This window comes from Astatotilapia calliptera, chromosome 13 (assembly GCF_964374335.1).
Source record: "Astatotilapia calliptera chromosome 13, fAstCal68.1, whole genome shotgun sequence".
In the NCBI taxonomy this organism is placed as follows: domain Eukaryota; kingdom Metazoa; phylum Chordata; class Actinopteri; order Cichliformes; family Cichlidae; genus Astatotilapia; species Astatotilapia calliptera.
The window spans coordinates 8,133,028-8,158,809 of NC_137434.1; the positions used below are offsets into that span (position 1 = coordinate 8,133,028).

The 25,782-nt window shown below is 42.6% G+C and overlaps 2 protein-coding genes across 3 annotated transcripts; both read right to left on the reverse strand.

Annotated features, from left to right (window-relative positions):
• Positions 1 to 2,108: 2,108 nt before the first annotated feature.
• Positions 2,109 to 3,420, reverse strand: atoh7 (atonal bHLH transcription factor 7). The gene has a single exon (XM_026190819.2). The coding sequence runs from the start codon at positions 3,060 to 3,062 to the stop codon at positions 2,631 to 2,633; it is 432 nt and encodes a 143-aa protein (XP_026046604.1). The 5' UTR covers positions 3,063 to 3,420; the 3' UTR covers positions 2,109 to 2,630.
• A 3,734-nt stretch (positions 3,421 to 7,154) lies between these two features.
• Positions 7,155 to 24,026, reverse strand: mypn (myopalladin). 2 transcript variants are annotated; one of them, XM_026190102.2, is made up of 21 exons: positions 23,742 to 24,026; positions 20,637 to 21,710; positions 17,304 to 17,479; positions 17,164 to 17,215; positions 16,609 to 17,068; positions 16,426 to 16,500; positions 16,201 to 16,342; positions 14,771 to 14,794; positions 14,274 to 14,390; positions 13,418 to 14,183; positions 11,675 to 12,748; positions 11,452 to 11,584; positions 10,696 to 10,773; positions 9,282 to 9,503; positions 9,048 to 9,197; positions 8,875 to 8,954; positions 8,488 to 8,614; positions 8,200 to 8,407; positions 7,955 to 8,120; positions 7,576 to 7,709; positions 7,155 to 7,474 (listed from the first exon to the last, which is right to left on the reverse strand). In XM_026190102.2, exons 2-21 carry the CDS (start codon positions 21,704 to 21,706, stop codon positions 7,296 to 7,298), a joined length of 5,433 nt encoding a protein of 1,810 aa, XP_026045887.2. In that variant the 5' UTR covers positions 21,707 to 21,710; positions 23,742 to 24,026; the 3' UTR covers positions 7,155 to 7,295. The 2 variants fall into 2 exon arrangements, with proteins under 2 accessions (XP_026045887.2, XP_026045888.2); XM_026190103.2 differs by lacking the exon at positions 10,696 to 10,773.
• Between the last annotated feature and the right edge of the window lie 1,756 nt (positions 24,027 to 25,782).

A 25,782-nucleotide genomic window follows, 5' to 3' on the forward strand; every position in this document is an offset into this window, starting at 1 on the left:
CAGGGTCGCGAGAGCCTATCCCAGCTGTCATAGGGCGAGAGGCGGGGTACACCCTGGACAGGTCGCCAGTCTGTCGCAAGGCTAACACACAGGGACAAACAACCATTCGCACTCACATTCATACCTAGTGACAATTTGGGTTATCCAATTAACCTATCCCCACAAGCTGTATGTCTTTGGACAGTGGGAGGAAGCCGGAGTACCCGGAGGGAACCCACGCAAACACGGGGAGAACATGCAAACTCCACACAGAAAGACCCCGGCCTGATGGTGGAATTGAACTCAGGACCTTCTCGCTGTGCGGCAACAGTGCTAACCACCGTGCCACCTTAGAAACATTTGAAAGATATTATATGAAACTGTATTTGACCCTAAGGAAGAGGTCAGAGGTCTAATGTTGCGTTATATAGCACAATACAAACAATGGCAATAAGAAACATAGTTTCAACTATCTCTAGCATTATTATGACTTTGATCTATTTCAATTTGTTGACCTTGAACAAGAGGTCAGAGGTCAAATCTGAAATCTTTATACAGTAAATTCTACATGTTGACAGTACACACCATACTTGTAAGAATCCTAGTTTATAAGTTATAAGGCTTTTTGTCCATTTGTGACCAATAAATCATTAAGCTGACTTTGAAGCCCTTGGTGGGTGTAAGCTAAATTTTAATGGACTGTTACCATGACCTCACTCTACACCCCCACAAACTTTCATCAGAATTCATTCAAACCTTTTCGAGCTATCGTGTTTACAGAAACAACAACGCGCTCGCTACCAAAACATGTCCTTGGCGGAGGTGACAAAATAAGAGTAGCTTTCCCATCACTCGCATCCTTCGAAATGACATAAAGGACTTTGGTAAATGATAAACTTCATTCTTTTGTAGGAATCTCTACACAGTCCTGCGTGTTAATTTGCTGGAAATGTCCTATTAAAGGATAAACACGCAGCCATGAGCTGAATAAGGCTGAATAATTCAGCAGTTGAAAGACAGTTTACTTCCATGCTGAGCACATTGTTGTCACTATCGATTAATTGCATGTCAAGTATATTCTCTGTTACCAACTGTTCACCACTTGTGGCTGAATTAATGAGTCTAATTGGAGTTTCACTTACAGCCTCTGAATAGTTTCCATTATGCACTTTTAGCTCTTCCATTTATTAATTTTTGCATCATCTGCTTGTGCTATAACAAGCCTCTCGCAGCACCAGCCACTTGTATTATAGTCTTAAGCACTTAAATCCAAACACAGCTACACAAAAGAACAGCAGGGTAATCAGATGAGTTTAATGCGTTAGTGTTTGGACATTACAGCTAAAGCACTGCTGTAGATGTCTTCATCTTAACGCGGATAGAGTTTGGGGCCAGCTATGGGCGTTCATGCTTCATTGGCTCTGAACAGAGCGATTACGCACACCCACTGCCACACAATAGAGTTTAATTTCTGCTCCCCTGCTGAAGCGGTGGTAGAATCTGGCACGCAGTCTTCCTTAATCTGCTGCGGCTTGTGCCACTGTTCAAACTTACTCATATCTGTAATAATCACTTTTCAGTGGCTTATGATAATGATGATGATCATGATGATGACGGCTATTTAGATGGGTAGCCCTGTGGCTGTAAGAGTCGCTGATGATTATCTCTGCTTACATTAAACTAAATGATTGTACTGTTTTTTTTAAAAGAAAAGTCTTTATGTATCAAGTAAATTTGATAGTTGATTTGCTAAATGATGCAAATTAATCACAAAGGCTATTTTCCACCCCGTGATGTAAAAGTGTCTTATCTCAAAGCACAGGACCTTCAAACTAAAGGATGATTTAATACCGAGGCTGCAGAGCGAGGCTTCGCTCTTACAGGGAGTTTGACATGTGCAACACAAACCATGCTGTAAATTATTTCTTCCCAGTGATAATTCCTCACGCAAAGTGACATTATAGGCATTTAAATGCCATACTTTGTTATACTTTAAACGTCACAGTTTTGGTATGAAGTACTCAGAAATTAGCTTTTTTTCATATGTATATTTTGCAAACTTGAATAGCAATAAACTGTGTGAAAAGGGAGAAAACCTCTCATAGCTGTACCAATAAAAACAACACTTATAAAGTTTCATACAAAATAATTTTATTTTTGATGAAAAACTATAATAAAAAAAAGTCTGTTGAAAAATAACATACTTTTTTCTTTTTTTTCAAATCTACAAACATGCATTTACACTTTGGGAAAATAGTTACTTTAGTTATCTGGACATCAGCTATGCATCTAAGACCTCAGTGATTTTTGCATAATCCATCAAACATTGCACAGCTTTTTTAGGGCCACATCAAAATAACCGATTAAAAAAATTACAACATTGCCTGTATCCTCAGTACAATCTAACGGTCTGCAATGACACTACAGCTGTTTCATTGCTATACTCTGAACAAAAACTTGCTCAACATTGCTGGGTTTCCTAGCAAAAACAAATGAAAGGCTTCAAGCCGAAACCGAAGACTCTTTGATTGTCATACAAAATGAAAATAATGCAATACAAATGTATTTACTGTCTCCTAGACTGGAGAAAAATGATTCACATTGTCATTCACATCCAACAACATGACTGATTATCTACTCGATGGAGCAGTTTACGCGTGCACCTCGTGCCCGTCAAACTGATACGAGAGCGATGAGTGGATGTACTCCTGTCCGGTAGCGGAGTCGTACCTCATGAGGCAGGAGTAGTTTTCAGGCTGCACGCAATCAAACTGCAGGTCCAGCCACTGCCTGTGAGAACCAGTGTGCCTCCTGGCATCTGTCAGGATCCGGTTGAGGGCCACGATGTAGCTGAGGGCCATCTGCAGGGTTTCATACTTGGACAGCTTCTTGTCCTGGCCCCACTGTGGGACCACCTTACGTAAGCGATCAAAGGCTGTGTTCAAGCCCTGCATCCTCTTCCTCTCTCTGGCGTTGGCAGCCATCCGGCGCCTCGTAGCAGTCTCGTACTTCTCCGGGCTCTTGGAGTCCAGCTCTGAAGATTCGGATCCAGAGTCGGTGCAGCTGGGTCGACGGGCCTTCATGGTTTTCGATTGAAGACGCAAACTAATCAGATTTATCAAAGAGGTTCCTACTTTCAAGATTCAGTGCTTCTCTGAGCTTTGATTTATTTGTTTTTCCAAGGCTTTCCCTGTGTGCGGGGTCTCAAGTATTTGCAACTCCAAGGAGTGCTCAGACTGAAGAGTCCAAGGTGTCTGTGATCCTGGAGACATCGGGGCAGCTTTTATAAGACAAAGCAGACGAACAGGTGGCAGCAGGTGGAGCCCCTGCCCCACCCCCACCCTCAATATTGCTCATAGAGAAAAACACACCCATGGAGACTCATAAACACCCACACCCACTCCTAGGCACACACACACACACACAAAACCTTAATGAAATTTCAATTATCTTGGGCTGGGCTATCTGGCCATGGCTTCACTCGGAGCCATGTGTCACAAAGACCAAAAGTCTACCATCTGGTAGCTCCACTCACCAGTGCTGAGGATGCAAACGAACTAATAGAGGCTAAAGCTCTAATGTAAAACCTACTAATAAACTATAAATGCTGGACTTCTAATTAAGTTAAATGCAAAAATAGATTTCTTGTATTAGAAGCTAAAACTTCAACACAAAAGGAATTTTATAAAAATCCAGTTTATGTCTCAGCCTCTAAAGGCGTGAAAGGAAGTTTTCAATCTGTACATAAATGAGTCTTTTCAGGTCTAATGTTTCTTTTACGTTGTTGTCTTTAACTGTCAGGATTCAGTCTTTACAACATATCCGATTTATATATAAATTAAATATGGACTCTTGGCTATAAAGCGATTATTAAGTCACATAAGCCATCGAGAGGAAGCCTTTCACTTAAAATGTAATTGCCTCTGTGCGACGAGAACCATAATCTGAGATTAGCCCGAGGCAACGCGAGTGTAAGTGAGGCCTGTAACCTGAGGGACATTAACAGCACATCAGGGGATTATGACTTTCAAACAATATGGAGCAAGATGGTGTAAAGATTACTGCACCGGTGGAGGATTTTTTTTTGGGGGGGGGGGGGGGGGGGTGGCAGCAGTTTATGTTCAGATGTGGAGACTTTTATAATTCTCTTTTAAGGCTTTTTATCAGTGGTAATGAATGAGAGTGTATGGGATGCATTAATGTTCTTTATGTACTTGCGTCTGCATGCGATATAAATAATTGATCTGTTTAGTCGGCCGAGAAAATGAGACAGACAGAATAATTTGTCTGTCTGTCCTTCCCATCTGCCCACGCTGTCATTCAGCAGGTTCTAGTGACACTCAGACTTATTCTGCTGAAACACCTTAATGTCATTTGACTTCAAAATAGCAGTGTTTTCATCACTTTTACACACTTGCACTGTACTTACATGTTTTAATGTACTTCTAGGTAACTATTTTGAGATGAAGTACAGCTAAAACTTATGGAATCAAATATTAAACTTCCATATTTTAATAATCCATCAGTATAATACACTGTGAGCCACATACAGCCCACTGTGATCTTAAGTGGGTCAGTGTAAAGACATTTAAATAAACATTTAATCACTCATATGTCTGAATATATGAAAAATAAGTGCAACAGTAGATCTCATTTGTATTGTATTTATTTTCTTTTTGCCTTTTTTTTTTTACCATGGAGAAAAAACAACAACTAACAAACAGAAATTTTTACAGTACATAGTAGAAAACAGGAACTTTTCTGTTACTTAACTATTTCAGTTCATTATTGAATACCAGTTGAGGTCTTTATCAATAGGAAATGCAGTAAAACATGAAAATACAGTTAAAAGTTAAAAATCTACACCCTCTTTCACAATTTCCAAAGTTGCCCAGAGGGCCTGATTGGAGTCATTGCTGGGCTTCTTCTGGCCCCTGGGCCTTATGTTTGACACCTCTAATTTACATAATAAGATTGTATTCTTAAAAAAAGGGACTCACTTTTGTTTACAATTCAGCTCTTTTACATGATAACTCTTTTTCTTTAACTGCTGCTTCTGCTGTGTTTTGTTGAGTTTTCTTTCCTGTTGTCATTCTTTGTCAGGAAGGACATGCAGCTCCTGCCACTGTGTATTGACAGGCTCAAAGCTTGGGTGTAGAGGCAGGTTATGAATGATTAATCACTGTTGGAGCCCGAGCATAATGCCGGTCTCTGGTATTGGGTCAAGCACACAAGCTGATGCTGTCTGGTCATTTTGGGATGGACTGGTTAGCTGTGCAGTTAGGCATGTAATCCCATCTACCAGTTGGTTAATTGATTACAGATTGATGCAGTTTGCCAGCTGCTGCTTGTCTTGTCTGAGGGGCTCGTCTCGACGTTGCCCTGCCCTTACGTGCCTTCCACCCTTTTCTTTTTTTGCAGCCCCTCATACGATTGGCTTGTTGGAGCACTGATGGCTCAGCCATGCCCCTCTGTCAAAAGCCATATGTCACATCTGAGGAGTGATTGGTTTGCTCTGAGAGAATCATGCACCCTCAAAAATCCAGATCTCCTCATGGAGAAATAGAGATTAGGGAAGAAAGCGTATGCTTTAGTGCAAGCGAAAGTGTAAGACCAGGTTTAATCTACATTGAGTTAATAAATCTCATTATCATCAGGATCCACCTTACCTTAAACAAGCAGCTTAAATAAGATTACACTTGCTTTCAGAGGAAATGCTTTGTGTGCTAAACTTCTCCTCAAACACATGTGAGTGCTTATCAAATGTATTTTGTGACAGTTACTTACAAAACTGTGTTCGGCACATTGATGTTACAGTGCAATGAAGACAGTAACAATTATCAGGTTTAACGTATTTTAAAAAACATCACGGCAATATTCATCACGAAATGAGCTGTAAGTGTAACGAATGCAGCTTAAAAAAAATCTAAGAATAAAAAAAACAAAAACAAAAAACCCACAAAACACTTGATTGTTTACTGCTTTACAACACCCACCCACACACAGCACCCAGTTAACAAGTAGGCCTGGCAGCTGGTCAGATGAGGCAGCGAGTATAATTGGGTCACGTAAGGTGAACATAATTTTATGCCTGTTTGAACTCTCATCCTCTATAATTGGACTGATTAGCAATGCTTAATTGGCTTCTGAGCTTTCCCATTTGCCTTGTATTTGGCATCAGTTTAAGCTAATAGGACTCCAATTAGAGCAGAGTCAAAACAGGCTCATAATCGTGAAAGCAAAAAAAAAATAAAAGTGGATTTTAAAGCCCTCTTAGATGAAAATATTTAAATGAACTGTAATCAAACAGACCCGAGAAGGAAATGGAGAAGATGTTTTTTAGGTGCTGTTGAAGCTGTTCCAGCAAAGCAAACACGTCACCCATTTGAATAAATATAACTCCATTCTGAGAAGGAGAAAACTATTTTACAATGTGCAATTTTACATTAGCTGAATGTGTGCCTGCAGTCTTGTTTTTACTTGAATGCTCAGTAGTAATGGCTGCTTTTGTTGTATATGTCAGTGACGCATTTTCAGTCGTTTTCAGACTCATTCCTCTGGGAAACACTTCTTGAACTTTAGTTTGCTTTTAAGCAGATTGATTATCTCACCTGAAATCAAGGCACCGGTGAGCACTGAACATGGCTGTATAATGACTATGAGAAGAGCCTGCGTGTTTCTTTAGTTATTTCGTAGTCTTCATCAGCCGTAGGCAAACATGCACATGAAAAACGTGATGCAAAATGTGATGAACCTGAAGGAAGCACCCCACCCTCCTAGAGCCATTTAAATACACCGATCTAAATGGCACATTCAAACGTCTAATATATACTATAAATAAAAACATACAAGCTACTTTCTATGTAAAGTCTTAAAGAAACTATTGCTACCAATACAGGTATATATGTGATTTGCAGTACAAATACATGGTGCCAGGACCACTCTTTAGTAGAGGACAAAATATTAAGAACAGATCTTCAGCAACCTCGCCATCATAGCCAAGTATGATGTTGACAATAAATCAGATTCATTCAAAAACTTCACGCATGAAACTGAACTCCACTGATGGCTCATGAGCTAAGACTTTGCAAATCTGTTATTTTTTTCTGTAGGTGAAACACTCGTTGTATAACTTGAGTAAATAGGAATGGTGACAAACCCCCACTATCAGTGCTGCATCTTTAACACAATAAATCTCTGCCGTCCTAATCTGAATCAGTCACTTCAAATGCATCACACAAAATCTGCTCAGGTAATCGCTCTCCTCAGAGAGGTCGCAGTATCTGTTTGGAGGGTCCCTCCCCCTGCGCCAGCTCTCACAGTTCTTCGCTCTCCAGTGTGGCCTCCGGTGGGGAGCTGGCGAACAGGATGGGGCTGGTGTCCGACGTGGGGAACACTGACTTGATGTCGAGCCCCTGGCCTGTCAGAGCCGCGTATCGACTTCCTGTTCGTGGAGTTTTCTTCATGGGTGCGGGGATGCTCTGATGCCACTGTGCTAAAGGTGGTAGCTAGCATTACTACACAGAGTGACGTACCCAAAAATGCCGTGGATTTCTTAATAAAAGTGATAGCTACTCAGCTGTACAGAATATTTACCATATATATCAAGTCTGCAGGTGCATGAAATGACTCCAGCCTCGTTTTTTGCTGACACTGTGTACCAGCCTGCATCGTCTTTTGTTGTCGGCTGGATAAGGAGACACACATATCCTGTGGCGTCCTGGGTCATGCTGAGGTAGAGAGATGATAGAGAAATTTGATTCAATTTCAAAAGAGTTTAAAATTTGTTATATGGATTTTGGCTGTGTCTTTTTATTGGACATACAGACAGGAAATTAAGAGAGGAGGAGAAGAGGAAAGCGGGTATAACATTGGAATTAAAGTTGCCAAATTTAACCGCTCAGGCTTCTAAATTCATTTCTAATCAAGCCACGGCTCTGAAACCGTGTCTGAGGGAGTCAGAGTTCTTACTAACCTGATTCGGTCTTTAGTTCTGGGAATAGTCTCGTTGTCTTTTTTCCAGAAGATGACCGGAGGAGGCATACCCACAACGCGACATTCCAGCCTTACTGGAGCTCCCTCAGGAATCCCCATGTTCTGCAGCTTCTCCACAAACTGGGGTGGGTGCTTCCTTTCCTTTTCTAAAACGAATATGTATAATTGAAATGTCCACATTGGGATTGTCAAAAAGCAAAAGTCCCAATCGTATTTGGTCCTTACCCACAACCTGCAGCTCCAGACTGAAGGAGCTCTGCCCTGCTTTATTGCTTGCGATGCAGGTGTATGTGCCGGCGTCTTTCTGAGTGAGAGGGTCAATGACCAGGGAATGGACGCCGTTCTCTCTCACCAGCATCTTGTGGTAAAGGTCTGGATAAACGGGCCTCCCGTTGACCAGCCACATGAGCTCAGGGTTGGGTAGGCCGCTCACCTGGAGAACAGAAACGTGTTACAGTGTGGGGAGGCAATATTCTTCCTGGCTTCAGTGGCACACGGGGATCTCCTGCCTACCTTACAGTCTAGTCTGCACAGTCTTCCCTCATGAGCCATCATGTCCCCTGGAGCCTGGAGGAAGTGAGGTTGAAAAAAGCGCCCCTGACTTTGTTCACCTTCAACTTCCTGTATGCGGTTTCGCACCCTGAAAACGTGGAGGCGATCACAGCATGTTATAGGAAACACACACATGAATCCACTTGGTTTTGTAAATGGCCACTAAGAATAGATCCCAGAATATCAATAACACTATGTTTACTTTTATAGGAATATTTCTGAAAGGTTTATATGTTCCTTTCAAATGCTAAACAGAATGACTTAGATCTACAGTTATAAAGCGCTACCAAACCAATATTACTATCAGAGAGGATAGTCTATATTTGCCTGTTCACCCTGCACACTCACCTCTGAGCATGAATGGGTGTCATTCGGTTTCGGGGAGGTCCCGTTTGGACTATTAAATGACCTGAGCAGCTGATTCGCCCCTGGTGATCAGTGAAATATCACATCACAGCTCAGCTCGAGCAGCTAGAACAAGGTGCTGATAACATGAAGAGGATATAAGTCAGAAGTTTCACCTGTGGATTGGCTACCATGATGGTGTAGTTTCCATCATCGTCACTGGTCGTGGATTCTATGTGTAAAGCACAGGTCCCGTCCCCCTCTCTTATCTTCTTGCAATGGACATTCTTCTTCAGGATCTGCTTGCCATCCTTAAACCAGTAAACCTGATGAGAGCCACAGGTGTGAATGACAAAATCTGAGGTCGAAGTCAGAGATGCTTTTGCATAGCCTAGCTGTTGACCTCTCACCTTTGGTGCCGGGATTCCCACTACTTTACATGAGAAAGTTACAGGCACTCCCTCCATAGCCCTGAAGTTCTTTAGTTTCTTATCAAATATGGGTGCAATGCATTTTCCCGTGGGAACGTCATCGTGCTGCACCTCGTCGTCTGACTCCTCCACCGGCGTCCTCTCCAGGCGGAACTCGATCTCGCTCATTAACCTTTGCTCAAAACTGGACACTTTATACTCCTAGTGGAGGAGAAGCACGACATAAATATAGTTACAACAGTCATACTGCTGCATGGACCGTGTCCCCTGTTTGCTCACACAGACTGGCCTGACAATAAATGGCTACAGTAACATGCACACCTGATACACAGAAACCACAACTCAGGGAGATAAGAGAGGTTTGCAGTAATCGGCAACATGAGACAACGTGCATCTCAAAACTCAAACCTCATAATAAAAAAAGATGCAGACTTTAAACCAGTTGTTGAAAGACCACACAGCAGCATCTGGGAGCACCAGGTTAAAAAAAACAAAAAAAACAACAACACCTAAGCTAAATAAAAAGGCTTATCTAACCTAATCACAAAAACTGAGGGTAAAACAGAGAACAGAGGAAGATGAGGTGTGTGAAATTTCATGGTAATATGTATGTTTTTAAAAGTAGAAGTGTTACTGAGGAAACACTGAGAGGAAGGAATTTTTTTAACTCATGAAGAAAAGGCTGCAAAATATAGTTTTCCAAAATAGGAAAACAATATTTTGAATCTTTTTTGAATTTGAACCCCTTTAATTGGATTATTATTATTATTCTCATCACCATCATTCGTGCAGGTTGTGCGCTGTATTAGTTAATATAAGCGTGAATGCTGGATTAGAGATATTAAGGAAACTAGATAAGTAGATGACCAGGGGTGCACATAAGTGGGCCGCAGGTGCGCATGCGCTGTCAAAATAAAAGATTCGCACCAGATAAGAAGTTGCAACGCGCGTTTGCATACATATAAAAGGCACTGTTTTTGTCCGCTAGAGTGGGATTTTCACGGCATATTCTGCATCAAATCTCTGTGCGTTCATCATTTGTTTGAAGCCAGCTCACCTCCTGCAACCACTTGTCCGAGAATACGTGCTTCTTTTGTGGTTCGGACTCCTTCTGACATTTCTTTGGAGGTGGAGGAAAACCAAAGTAATTGCTTGAAGGAGCTTGCTTCTTTGACATCTTTAAGAGTTCTAAACAAATGTCTGTCCTCCTTCAGAAAATCTTATGTACGCAAACGCGCGTTGCAACTTCTTATCTGGAGCGCGTCTTTTATTTTGACATCTGCGGACCACTTATGTGCACTCCTGTAGATGACAGTATCCTAAGTTGTGTCTGAAACAGAAGTATAACCCATACAGCCTCGAGCAAAGCAGTGCTTGGGTCGGGTCCGTGTACCTCATCATAGTTAATGACAGTAGCGGCAGTGTTTGGTCCAAGGGGCCTGCTCGCTGTTTTCCCCTCATTACTCAGCTTCTATGAAAGGACAGGGATGGATGAAGAACACCAAAGACACACAAACCCCACATACAAACACAGAGTGATGGAATAACGCACAAGCTGTTATTATTAGCATGCAGAGGTTGTTAGGCTACACTGACACCAGAAGATGAATGACAGTTAATGACTGGGGGAGGCACTGCTCTGTATTCATCATTTCCAAAAACACTGGAATGCTGTGCAATAAAAACACAATGTAATCCTTCAAAAATCATGTAAACCCTTTATTTCATTTAAAAAGGGACGATGTATAACAGTATTTGAAAGTTTAAACATTTGATGTGTCGTCTTAAATAAAGGGTTTAATGATCAGCGGATTAGCTACATTTGCATTTTACGCTGCATCACAATTGTTGTTTTTTTGGAAATGAGGTTTCGTATAAATGTCTCCATCAACAAGATGTGAGAATGCAGCACAGTCACTGGTTAATACTCGATAAAAGATGATCTTTAAAAGTATTAAAAACTCTATTGCAATTATTGATCACATACTAATATTTTAAACCGATGAGCGGGTGATCCAGTGGAGGCGAGAGAAACCACCGGATTCACCTGTTGGGCTAAGAAAAATCTTTTTGCTGATGCGCCGTTCTATTTTCTTCACCACTTCATCAGTACAAAATAGGCAGGCAAGCCACAGAGACCACCTAGTACCTGCTGATGTACAAAATGTGGAGTGTCGTCTTTAACTCGAAGCTTCTTCTCGATGTCGAGGAGGATAATTTCTCTGCTCTCGCGGATGGCTTCAGCTGACGGAGGGCGGATCTTCAGTGCCTTCTTTTGAAGCCTGAGTAAACAGAGGGCAAAAAACAGAACACATGGCAGAACGTGTGACAGTCACATTTGCATTAGCAGTCGTTTGTCAGACACGGCATACCCTAACGGAGCTCCCTTGGGCAGGCCCATTGAGTTGGTGGGCTGGCTCGGGGTCAGGGATGGCAGGACGGAGCTGAGGAAGGCGACGGGGTTTTGGATGGGACTCGGGGTGGAGCTGCTGGAGGTGGGAGAAGAAGCCTGAGGGGGTGACTGGGCTCTTAGGACGAACAAGCTATGCACTGACCCCGGTGTAGGCGAGGATACGAGAGACGATGGGCTGGTGGGAGACTTGAGCACCCTTGTGGGGAAAATCCTGGGTGGTGGGGAGAGGGGTGGGAGGAGAGTAGGGGAGCTAGCCGTGGAGGAGTTGAGCTCAGCAGCCAGCTCGTGTAATAGTGGTACTGGTGACTCTGTTGGGGAAGGACTCCTGACCGGTGAGAGGGTCTGAGCGGTTACAAACTCTTTAGGTCGGATGTAGTTGAAGGAGTGTGAGGTAGGTGTGAGATTCATGAGGGAGGCGTGGGTGCTTCTTAGAAGAGGAGCCGGGGACGTGATCTGCTGCAAGGCCGGGGTCGAATCTGTAGAAACCGTGTTGAGCTTTGGTGCAGGCGGAGAGCAAAACTGGGCTGTGGGTGCAGTTTTGGCAAAAGATGCAGGGGACAGGTTAATATGGGAGGCATGGATGGTGTTCATCTGGGTTACAGGTGCTGTACTGAGAGAAGGGGCGGAGTTTAGCTGTGGGGCAGGTGGAGGGGAGGTCACCAGTGAGGATTTCATATGCTGTGGAAGTGAAGGAGGAGAGCTCAAAAGGGAAGCTTGGGAAGTGTTAAGAAAAGGTGAAAAGGTGGTGTTGAGTGCTGCAGCAGACGTTGATCCTGGCGCATGTGGGGTGGTGGTCACTGGAGGTGCGGAGTGGGGGGTTTGCTGAAGGGCTGATGTAGTATGTAAAGGTGGCACATGCGGTATTCTTGGAGACCACAGTGGAGCTTCAGGGGAGGTCTGGACTCCGGGCTGGATTTGGGTCTGGTACGGTGGGTGAGACTGAGGCTGGATGGGGGTTTGCGTTTCTGGTTCAGTCTCCTGCTGCTGCTCCATGAGGACCTGGTTGTGCAGGATCTGGAGCTGAGCTGGGTCCCTGTTGATCAAACAGACACAAAATCAAAGAACCAAAACTATACATGGTGAAGACGAGAGAGGCTCAGTGCATCCAGCATCCAGCAGAATACTCTGCCCTTTTATGGACTACCAACAAGCAGCCCATAAACAACACAGACCGAGCTTTAGATACACTGAGCTTTCAGTGAAAACAAAATGTTTGCCTCTTTTGTAACCATGAAATGACTGCAAATTGGCTCACAATAAATTATTTGTCATGTTTATCTGTGTTTTAGCCTGTGAAGAAAAAGAAAAGCTAAATCATAGAACAGGATGTGATTTACAGCATTATTAGAAGTAACCGATCAACATAAATGCACAGAAGCAAACTTACAAATAGAAAACGCCATCCTTTGTCTTAGAAAGTCTGAAGGTCCACATTTGAAGTCCGAATGCATTCATTTATGAACTGAAAGGATTAGAGCCGCTATCTGAGCGAGTGGAGGAGGAACCACCCACCTCTTCATTTCATAATACAGCCCATCAAACACACTTCAACACAGACTTCAAAGTTTGACCGAATTTGGGTAAATAATGAACAAAATCTCCATCTGAGCGCATGTTTTTTTTCATCATGTTGTACTGTTGCCAACAACGCACTTTTTCAAAATTCAGCAACGTGTTGTTGCTTTCTTTTTGCTCTACTCACAGTTTAGGCTTAGCCAGCACTGGTGGTGGTCCTTTGCTGAGTGATGCCTCAGTGATGTCTTCATCAAAGGGACTAGATGTGTCACTTTGTTCACCCTCGTCATCCTCAGGCAGTTTGAAGTGCACACGTCGGCCTGCTCTGGAGTTGGTTCGTGAGTCTTTGTGGTTTGTAAGGTTGCCTGTCTTTAGGCAGGAGTTGGGTGGAGGATCAGGTAAGGGAACCACAACAGGGCTCCCGTTCTGATGGGCTGGGGTCCCCTTAACTTTGGAACTGATGTCAGGAGATGTCGCTGAAGATCTGGACAACTCCTGCTGTGCTGAAGTCTCAGCTGCAGATGGAGAAGTAAAGGATTTTGGATATGAGAAAATTTTTCTGGCACCATGTGCTCCACTGGATCCTAGAAGGTCCTTGTGTGAGAGAGGATCTAAATTTGGGGTGCTGGTGCTGTGAGAGTTCAAGCAGGAGCTGCTGCTCAGGCTGGAGGGCTCCAGATTGAGCAGGCTGGTGCGGAGGGGGTCGGGACGCAACATGCTAGAGTTGTGAGGGTCTAGACGAAGGCTGCTAGTGTTTAAGGGGTCCAGGCGTAAGGTGCTAGAGACGAGTGGGTCAAGACGAATGGTGCTGGAGTGCGGCTTAATGCTGCTGGTTATAACAACCTCTGGTTGAGGTTTTACAGCAGGAGCTGATGGGGAAAGTTCTTGAACTTGACTTGGCTCCACTATTAAACTGCTTGAAGACCTCACATGGTTGCTGTTGCTGCCATTGCCTGAGGAGAACCAGCAACACACATACAGAAATTTCAATAAGGATAGAAATGTGAAAGCTGTTGACTTTTAAAGCCAAAGAGAGGTGTTACCTTTGACCCTGAGTGCAGCACTGCTAGATACGGTTCCATACTTGTTGTTTGCTGTACATGTGAACACCCCCGAATCTTCAGGAAAGACCTCAGCAATGACCAAAGTGCATATTTCCTCTAGAGGTAAAGAGAAAAAACGTGGCATGCAATCAAGTCGGATATTCTATAGCTGCACCCCAGCGATTTCTCAAAGTGTTTAAGTGCAGAAAAGAAAGATACATGACTCTTGTTTCAGCAGTGAGAATCTACGTGCAGCTAAGGCTGTTTGAAGTGATCTGCAACGGTGATTTGACACAGGATGGGAGGCTACCTTATATGGTCCAGATTCAAGGAAAAGCAGCCCTGGCTTATGTAGAGGGGAAGAGCAGGAGCTTGAGCCAAGGACTATAAACACTTCAACAGAGGAATATGTACACACTGCAGCATCGTATACAGGCAGGCAGCTGCTATGGTGCAGTCAACACTTGTATTTTTGACAGACTGAATGAAATATGTACCTGAATCAGCTGGAGATCTGGGCTCTGAAATAGAAGCAAGTATCAAAATCATTATGAAACCAGGGGGGAGAAGCTCATGTTATTGTTAATGAATTTTTTGGAGACTCATTATTAGCAATCATTTCCAAAATATTTAAATACTCATGATGGTGAATTCCACATGCAGAGATGTATACACGTATACACAATCTGAGCTTTAAAATCTGTTAATGCAATATAAAGATTTAGGACCTGGAGCTTATGAAATTAACCCTTGGACAATTTTTTAATACAGTACTGTGCAAATGTCTTGACTCACCCCTCATTTCTTTATATTTTGTTTCTAAAGAGGCAGACATTCTTGTAATATTCTTGTAAGTAATCTTAAGCAATACTTCTCCAGGCTTTCTGAAGGTATTTCAATTTTTTCTTTGGAGATTGGCTACGTATTCATTCATTTTCAGTTCAGTCCTTGTAGAAGAAGTCAAAACAGTTTTTTAGGTTTGTAAAGTCGTTTAACGCTGACCTATGAATCATTCAAGCATAAAAAGGTAGCTAACTCGAGGGATGAACCAGTTTTGTGTCCACATGTAACTTAGCAAGTAATCAATTTTAAAACCAACAAAGTGATTTCCAAAAAGCTAGAAGTCGAAAACTTGAAATGACTTGGCATTGTATGCATTACGTTCTTGAAAATTTGAGGAACCTAGACATGTAGAGGATAAAAGAATTGAAAAAAAAACCCCAACTATGTAAAGCTCCTGAATGGGATGGGAAAGTCAGAAAGTCCTGACATAAGACCTGAGAAATACATTTGGCTCTTGATCCATCTATTATCAAGAATCCATTTTCAAGGAAGGGAAACAGGCTGAGGTATGCCAGATTACACAAGAACTGGTGTGAAAATTTGTGACAACGGGTATTATGGAGTGATGGATTCAAATTTGAAAGTCAAATCTTTGCCAAATTATGTGGAGGACATCTTGAAGTACAAGAGTGATTGTCTACAGCCATCTGTAAAACACGACCAACGCTCTGTCATAGTTTGCAGCTGTATCTCAGTCAGTGGTGTTGGAGAGCCTGTCAAAACTGATGAAACTACAAATGCTAAAAAGCACCGACAGAGCCTGATGCACCCTGCAATCTTCTGGAAATCCTCTGATGGGCTTCATTTTTCAGCATGACAAAAATCCTAAACACACTGCCAATGTAGTAAAAACACACCTGGCTAGAAAAATCAGTCATGGATCGGCCTCCCCAGAGCCTCAAAATCAATATTGTGGGATCATCTTGACACAGAGCAGAACAAAAAGTGACCCCTCTGTTTTTCTTTACATAGTTTGTTTCCATATATATTTGCATGTTTCAGTAAATTACTGTATCTATTTCCCATTTTCCCAGAAAAATCTAAAGAAATATGGAGAAACTTGAGATTTTTGCAAAGAACTTACTTTTCTGCAGGATCCTGAAATCAGGCGAGTCCTCCATGATTTTTCCTTCTCTGTACCAGTCCACTCGAGGTGACGGCACCCCTTTCACACGACACTCTAGCACCACCAGCTGGCCTTCTGATGCAATGAGGTCCTGTAGGCTCTGATGGAACAAAACCAGCTTCAAGTTAAATCCCTTAACAAGCAGTATTGTACAGAGCAGCCTCGTTCTGAGAGAAAAGTTACCTTCGTGAAGACAGGGGCAGCCATAATGGGTTGCCCGTTTAATCCTTGTGGAGAGCTGTGGTTGGGAGTTGGACTCTGAAGATGGAAAAAAAGTCCAAAAAAAGGGGGGGATGGATCAAATTATATAAACTTAAACTAAAATAAAGAATATGTAGTGAAAGGAAAACCTTTGAGGTATTCTACCTCAGCCTGGGGTGTTTGTGCTGGAGGTGACAGGACAGGCACTACAGAGTTTAAAGGCTGTGACGTAGCTGTTGTTGAAGCCGTGTGTTGCAGCTGTGGAGTAGATATGACTGGGACAGATGCTGACGCCCCTTGGGCTTCTCTAAGTTCTGAATCACCTGTTGAAACAGGAAACACCTGCACAGACAGCACAGATGTTTCCTCCTGAGCAGGATGTGCTGCTGATGCCACAGATTCTTCTGATAACTCTGAGACTGGAAGTATAGCAGCAGATGTCCGGATTGGTAGAAGAGGTTCAGATGCTGTTTGAGCAGCCACTGGAGGCGAGAGCTGCTCCTCTGGTTGTTCCTCGGGGGCCGCTGCAGTCTGGGATGACACGCTCTCCTCCTCCTCTGGAGGGAAGGTTTCATTTACAGATGACGGTAAAGATGGGGATGACTTTGGTTGGTTTCTCTGCAGCCTTTAAAAATCACAAAAGAAAGAAGTGTTTGTTTCATTTAGTGTTGATAACTCTTGTTGGTGGGTGACGATAACGACAACGGGGCAGGAACTCACTGGGCTACATGTTCAAAGTGCGGTTCCACATCAGAATCGGAAGATGAGGCACCTGTGACATTGAACAGGAAGGTGTGTATCAATAAAGAAGTTGAAGTGCGGTATATTAAGGTGTCAAAAAGGAGGAAAGAAGCGATCACCTTCTACGTAGATCTCAGCTGACGTGGAGTCGGTACCGTAGCAGTTAGACGCAAAGCACGAGTAGCGCCCGGTATCCTCCTCGAATGCCTCTGCAATAATCAGAGAGTGCTGCTCACCACTGGTGATGATTTGAATGTCAGGGCTGTTCTCCAGCTCCTTTCCCTCACAGAACCACCTATCGAAGACAAACAAGGTAAACTGATCAGCGGTGAGTTTCTTCCATCTCCGTGACAGTTTTCTTTTGTTTCTTTTTTGCCAACAAAGCCAATCATTACAGGACAATCCCAGCGAGCTTTAAATTTGGTGCGTTTCTCTGTTTATTCAGATTTTTCTTTAACTTGATTTTTTTTCTAGTAGAAGTAAAAACATCTGTTTCCATTATAGTCATGTTCATTTTTGTTTTAAACGCAGTTTAGTTTGATTTCTTTTTTATTAACCTGCTGACACTGTTTCTACCAGCCTGGCCTCTTTCCCACTTCCCTAGTTGTGTTTCTGGCTCGGTAGCATTCAGCAGAGTTGCGCAGGCCTGGAGGGAAATGTTTTGACGAGCATGCCCAATCCTTTTCCCTGTAAGAGAAGAAGCAGCAGCTTGCCGTGCCACTTCAAACGCCGTTGCTATTCACTGCTGATGTTGTCATGACAAGGAGCACAAAACAGTTAGCATCATTTACTTTAACATCAACGAGTTAAAATAATGAAACGCAACCAAATATGATTTTTTTTAAAAATTTGCTTATGACTTGATGAGAGAGGTGTTTAGATGCAAGGGAGCTTACAGCAGGTCTGAGTCCTAAAGCCAATCATCAGTACTGCAGTTTAAAATGTTATGTTATTAATAGCAAAAAAATGTATTTTAACAAATGTAAAACTTAAAAAAATGGCAGAAAACCCTTCCAGCACAACTAGTACTGCACAGCCTTCTTAGAGCACGAGTAGACAGGAGCTGTACTTGGCAACAGTCTATTTTTTTGTCATTGTAAAACTATAATAACTTCTTCCTCTAACTTCTTCCCCTGCTGGCCAGCAACATATGCAGCAGCCTCTGTGTCAGCGTACATCTATTTTGAGGAGATGAGGCACTGATGCTTTATAAAATCGAGCCAATAAACAAAGAGGAATGGGGAGCTGATGTGTTGCTCTCTGGAAACGCGTCACCACATAGTCCTAATTCATATCATAGCGATTACGCTGAGATTATGGATCATCTGCTTCGCTTTTTCTGTTCAGTATGCAGGCTCTGATGTCCCCCGCCGCTGTAGCTGAAGATTTCCAGAGGGCGAAAACACAAACCAGCGCTAAAGGGATGTTCCTGATTCTCGAATGCAGGACGGGCTGGAATGTGTACTGCCTGTGTCCTGTCTGAGCAGAGCTTTGTCACTCTCAGTGAGTAAGAGTCTAAATTGAAAGCATGAGTGGCAGAGGAGGTGGCTTGTCTGTGGGCCAAAGACCCTTGCTTTCTGCACCTGTCTGGGATATTTTCCCTCTGAAGATCAGAACGAGAGAGGAGATTCCCTCATGAACCCCGGGGTCTCTGACTGGCTGACGTAACCACATACGCACAAAGCTAAACATAGACTCAGGATGCACACAATGCTACAACCTGACATATCAGAGAGAGCACACCACTGAAAACAGATGGAAAATATAAGCCTCACAACTCCATTTTGACTCATTTAATTCAGACACGGTAACAGCTACGTCAGACAAAAACACACTTAATTAAATGAGCTCTGTGTTAACACAGAAAGTAGACTTGTAAGTAGAAACTGTTAAAACACACCTCAGATCTTCAGAAATGTACATCTGTGAGACACTGGGGCACACACAACAAAACATATAAAATTATCCACTCGGGAGAAACTGTAAATCATCTTACCAAAGTCTTCACACTTCTGTCAAGAGCTCAGTTCCATTATCAGACACGACTGCAGCTCACATTTCCAGCCCAGTCTAAAAATGGCTGAGAGCTACATTCTCCCTGGACAAGTATAAGGTAGTGGCTCAACAATGTGCAGCGGGGCTAACAAGCCCATGCCCCCTATAGTCAGACACCTCAGCGGGTTAAAGCTGCTCACATACGATTCACATAAAACAGATCAAACAAAACAGCCATGAAAACACCATGTGGCAATTATTATTATGACGCCTCTTTAAAAATGTCTAAACTTTTGTTACAAGAGGCCTTTAACTGAATGTGGTAAAAGGTGTAAATTGTTCTTAAATTCTAGCCTTTTTATTTTCAGTGTAGTTTTTAATGATTTATAATTTGTATGACTGCTCATCTTAAAAGGAGAATGCCTCGTGCGGTTATCATTTACTCCCCCGACGACACATAAATCGACACAAACGCTCACTCGTATGGTTCAGAATCAGCTGTCGGCCGTCATCACATGTCACTTCTGTCTGCATCTCCGAATAAACCTCTGCGCCATTCATCCAGAGTTACAACCTAAATGACTTTGTAATTTAGAGACGGGCTCTGACGACAGGTAACCAAAATATGTCTTTTAAAATAAATATATAAATCACATCAGAAAAGACCGTTTTCATCTTTTGCATTTGATCAGCAAAGAATACAGAGTTATACATGCTGATCAGGACATTTCATTGTTACATACATAGGTGCCAATACATGTATGAAATGTTAATATTATCAGGTGCTGGACTCTAGTATGCATATGTATAACTGTGTGCAGTGTTTAAAAAGCATGGGCATACCATTAATTCATTATTTTATCTACCAAATAAAATATATATATTTAAAAAATAACATATTAAAGTGTATTTCCTTCACCATGATGACCCCTTGTGGAGAAGGAACAGCCGAAAGTAGCTTTTCTCCATATAAATGAAGGCTAGCTGAAGAGGATTAGGCCCGCAGAACCCCCCCCAAACTTTTACCTTTGTAATAAATGTCTGTTGCAATACTTAAACATGGTTACATTTTTAAAAATCATTATATTGTGCAGTAAAAGCTTAAGATATATTTTTATGTACCAAATGCAAAATCACTAACCTAATGCTGCAAAATAAATGTAGTGGAGTAGAAAGTTTGATATTTGCTGCTGAACAGTAGTGAAGAAGAAGAAGTACAAAGTAACATTGTATCACTTGTGTTCTCATGCTATGTACTCACTACTCAAACAAAATCTTTCAGCTGAATTAGACCCTTGTGTGTGCTGCTAAAAGTCCACTGGGATGCTTCTGTTGAGGAAAACCAACAGCACATTGAGCTTTTACAAACACTGCATTTGAAAAAAATGTGTAGAGTCTGAAACAGATATTGTGTCCTGCAAAACAAAGAATAACTTAATGATGACTTATGATCTTACCGGACTTCAGGCAGAGGGAGTCCTCTAACAATGCAGTCCAACCGGACCTTGGTGCCCTCAGAAACCTCCCTGCTTTTCAGTTTCTGGATGAAGCGAGGCGGTTCACACACAGGCTCTGCTGGATATGGAGTTTCTGTTAAGGCAAAGCTTTGAGGCTCTTCCTCCGCCTCCTGGAGCACAGAGTCACACTGGTGCTCCTCAGTAATCGAGCAGTCCTGAAACTCCACATGTCCTGTCTCAGAACCCAGCTGGGCAACTGGTTGGTGTGTAACGGGAGGGCTGGGTGTCTCCTTCTCCACCTCCATGGACATGACTGCGCGCTCCCGGTTGTCAGCGACGAGGGGATAAGTTGTCCCATCGTTCTGGCTCTTGTTTGGGATCCTGCTCCTGTGGGCTTTGCAGGCTCTCGGGCGTATCCGTTTGGAGCTGTTGGCCTTGAACAGAGAGGACAGCTCCTCAATGAAGTCAGCTGCCTTATTGAGGAACTCCTTCTTGGACTGGGTCTCCACACCGTAAGGGGCATTTCTTGCTGACCTGTTATAGTCTTGGAATCCTTCACCAAAGTCCCTGCTGCTCCTGATCACATTGTCCTGCCGTGTGGATGCTTTGTGCATCTTTCTGTCAGATGTGAAATTTTCCGGCTGAGTGAGGGGCACAGTTGAGGGGGAAGCAGAAGGAGCATTAGAGGGGTTAGAGATGGGAACAGAACTGTGTGTGGATGAAGAAACTGAGGGTGAGGAGATTCTGGACGGGGTAGATGGCGTGACAGAGGCTTTGACCTCTGCCCTCTCCTCACGAGGCTCGTGTCCGATGGCCTGGCGGGCCAGGTTCACGCTCTTATCCAGTTCCTCCTGGCTGAGGAAGGCTGAAAGGTCTGGAAACTGGCGGTCACTGTGGCCAATAGTGTCCTCCGCCTTGCCTTTGAGTGACCCGTAGATCTGAATGCGAGAGGACGAAGCGTCTGAGCGGCTCATCTCGCTGTGGCGCTGCTGGGCTGTGGCTTCTGCCAGGTAACTCTCCCTTAAGAGCTGAGACAGCGACGGTGGCTGGTCAATGCTGTTCTCTTGCATGTTGCTAAAATAAACACAAGATTTAATTTAAAAAGTATGAAAGTAAAAACATTCATGTAGGCTTTCGGGCTTAATGTGATCCTCTGCAGGTTTATAGAATAATTCCCTGCCCCCTCCTCTTAAATAAGTCATTAACAAACGTGAAAGAAACAAGACACCCTGCAAACTTGTGTGTAGCTGATCCACATGAATGTAAATCAGTGAATGTCAGCAGAGTGAAATGTCACAAACAAATACATTTTGACGTGATCAGCTTCTATCCTAATGCAGTCAGTGGTGTGATCACACATCCTGTGTGATCTGAGATTGAAAATATTTAAACAGCTGTGGATGGAAATCTAACTCCTGAGGACAAACTAATGCAAAACATCAATTTGCTGACTTCAAGCATTTAGAAAAGTTGCTACTTGACAATCAGCACTCAGTTGTCAGAATAACTCCTTATGTACAAACAAATCCAGTCCTGATTAAAATCTGCGACAAACATATATTATAGTGGCTCATTTCCTCCATATTTTAATTCTTGGACACTAATGGAGTAGCTTGGGATTTTTCACATGTCATTGATCTTATAAGGCGCCTCGGTATAGCGCCTCAATTCACCTTCTGTTTGAAACAAGGCATTTTCACTCCCGTCCTTCTTTATTTAATCCAACTTTCTGATTCGCTGCCCCTCATCACCCTCTGTTTTTCTACAAGTGACTCAGTATGACGTCAGAGAGGAGTATATTCTTATGGTTATCTCAGGCACTCTGGCCACTATCTGAAACTGAATGCTTTTAAAGCAATTGGAAGCTTGAGTGTTTGGACTCATGATGATTACTTATTTCAGTAACTTTGGCCATGTTTAATAAACAGTATATATGACATGTATATCCTTGATTTACAGTTTTATTTTATTCTATTCTATCTCAATCAAAAGATGCCAAAACATGAAAATTAACTGTTTCTCTTTTGACTTTTGTTAGATAGTGATAGCTATTGAATTTTCTATTTCCACTAATTAATGACACTGAGTTAACAGTTTATCAAGAAACTAACTGGATTCCCAGCGAGTAAACAGTAAATCTGAGAAATCATTCATGGTTCTTTAGGTCTCTGACAGGTTTATCAGATCTTTATGTTCAGAAGCTGATGTCTTGTTTCAATGCTTTTTGTCTGCGTCGTGTGTTAAGGAGTCAGTAAAAACTATACAGTGATAATTATCTGAGCTTTAACTCTCGCTACTGCAGTTTTGTTTGAACAATGCCTTGTGAAATATTTGGCACGCAGTCAGAACATGAATGCAGAGCCCGGGGTTAAAAGCAGAGATATGTAATAAAAATAGCTTTTTATTTTAGCCTAAATTCAGCCTCGACAGGGTATCAGGTTCATGTGCTGTCACCAGATCTGAGAGACACAGGCAGGCTTTTTTACCCCCCTGACCACCTCAGATCAACATTTTTATGAGGTTTAGATTTTGCAGCGCTTTCTGACACCATGCATGAGCAAGTTATTGAATGCAGACATGAGATAGGGTACACATATGCCACTGACACTCAAATCAGTGCAATTAGGAGAGACAGCGATGCCCTTCCAACAGACCTGAAGCTGCAGCTGTTGTGTACATTTATCCTTTGCAAACAGGCTCCAAGCCTACCAAGTCATATCTAATAATAGCGAGGGGTCAGTTTACTGAAGGGAAATCAACAAAAAGAAAAAAAGAAAAGAAAAGCAGCAGCAATGCACCTGTGGGCTCTTGCTATCATAAGTTTGATCATTAATCAAGTTACACAAACACTACTATAATTATCATAAGTGTGGCACTGCTGAGTGAGATGACACACATGAACAGACCCCTTGACTAAACACAACAGTCCACACAGGTTAAGCTCATTGAATTAAACAGGAACGTATGGTCCAAACAGAAACAGATTAAAGCTTGTCTGAGGCTCAGTGTCAGTGTTTCTGAGGCTATACACAGCATCTGAGGCTGATGCCAACAGACGTCAACGAGATGCATGAACAATTAAATTAGGGGCTGGTGTGTTTTTACCTTCAGAATAAACCCAGCTGGCCCCTGTGGAAGGACTAGTAAATCCTCAGAGTGCACCTGTGCTGAAAGGGGGCCGATTCCAGTCTTCAGGCTCCTGCCACCCAGGAAAATCTCAGACACCGGCAGCTGCTCGGCCTTCCCTCTTTTCTTGCTGAGAATTAACCTTGAAGTTTACAGGAAAATGTGGAGCCGGGCAGCTACGATAACCTGTCACCAGTAAAAGTAGCAACATTTGTCAGTGCAATAGTGGCAGGTTATTTTGGGGGAGGCCTTGCCCATGTGGCTGGGTGGTGTCCCTCCTTATTGGTCATGGGGAGCTGTGCTGTAGGGATTCCTCCTCCTGTGGTTCATCGCAGACCTCCGTACTGCAGAATTAGAAGCCCCTTGGCGAACCTTTCTCACTCACACAAACACACACTGACACACTCGTGTGAACCCTGCAGATGAGCAGATAAAAATCTATTTCCAAACAGAATTTGCATTAGATAAAGAAACGACAACAGTAAGCGTCTGTCATTAGTGTTACAAATACTAAGACTGAAGGATTTTATTGATTTTGAGATAAAAACAGATTGCTGAAACAGTATTTGAGCCATTCACAGTGGGTTTAAACATGAATTAATTTTGCATCATGTAAAATTAAAAGGTGAGACATGTAATCTAGTACAGCTAGTGTTCAGCATCCCTAATGATTTAGATTCCTCTTGACTTCATTAGCTGTATAACAACCCTGCTTGATGACAGGACCCAGTTGTAAAAGCTAGAATAATGAAATCATGTCCTGTGATTAGTTCATTTGAAGTAACGCGAGATAGAAACAAAAAGCAAGCCTGAGCATCTAATTACACTTAAAACAGTGTAGGAACTTGTATCAAACACATTTATTCGAGTGACTTGTTTAACAAAAAACGCACCTGTGACAAAAGCTAGTGTACACATACCGGTATGGAGAGGCAAAAACTATTTACAACATGAAGAGCATGTGCTCTGGCACAAAACCACATTTGCATATCATTTGCTTTGTTAAAGTGGACCCATTATCCTGTTCCAGTGGTGACTGCTCAAACTAAACATCATCAGAGTTTCAAATCATGAGTGCAGTGAACATACGGGTAACCACTGCGAGGCTGAGGTATCAAACTGCTTTAAACACTTAATTTGAGACAGATTTTTTTTCCCCGGCTCTCTATGATGTCACTCTAAGCAGATATCCTTAATACGGTCATTCAGCTATGCAGGCCTGTGACTGAAGCCCCTCCTACTTGCTGTTCAAATCTTTTGTTCATGCGGCGGCAGCCAATCAAAAGAAAGCGAGCCCAAAAACAATACTGCTTCAGGCGGCACTGAGGCTCAGTATAAGATAAACAGGGATTCTTTTGGATGGGAAATCATGCAGAGCCACTCTGGTTGGGTCCAAGAATACAAACATGGAGGTGGCAATTTAGGGGGAAATTTAGGCAAGGTGAGGTTACATAAAATAAATAAAAATGTAAAAATAAAATAAAATCAGGAAATCCTCAAATGGTATTATGTGGTCCTTTTAACTGTATGGCACTCAGTGTTACTTCCTGTATACGGCAACCTCCTCCTCCTACGTGCAAGGCTTAAACAAACAAGTTGTCATTAAAGGCAGAATGACTTGAGGGTAAACCAGTGGGTGAACCAAAGCTTTAACTTATTAGTAAAGAATAAAATTAAATGGCTCAGTGACTCAGACAGCATACAACATTGAGAACATAAACTGGAACCCAACACATTGTGTTTAAAGAAAAAACAAAAGAACAGTTATCCTCTTTGGCAAAACTGGAAAATACAACCTGGCTTACCCAAACAGTAAAGGCAACAGCAATAACCCCTACATCTGGATGTAGCGTTTTCAGTGGGAGAAACATTTTCGTCAATCGGTGACTTCTTCAGTCTCAGCTGACCAACAACAACTGATCAAAAACCATGGTCTTTGGTTGGGGAAACCTGCACTCAGCTGAGACTGAAGAAGTCACTTGGGATAAGTGACGAAAAAATGTTTCTCCCACTGAAAACG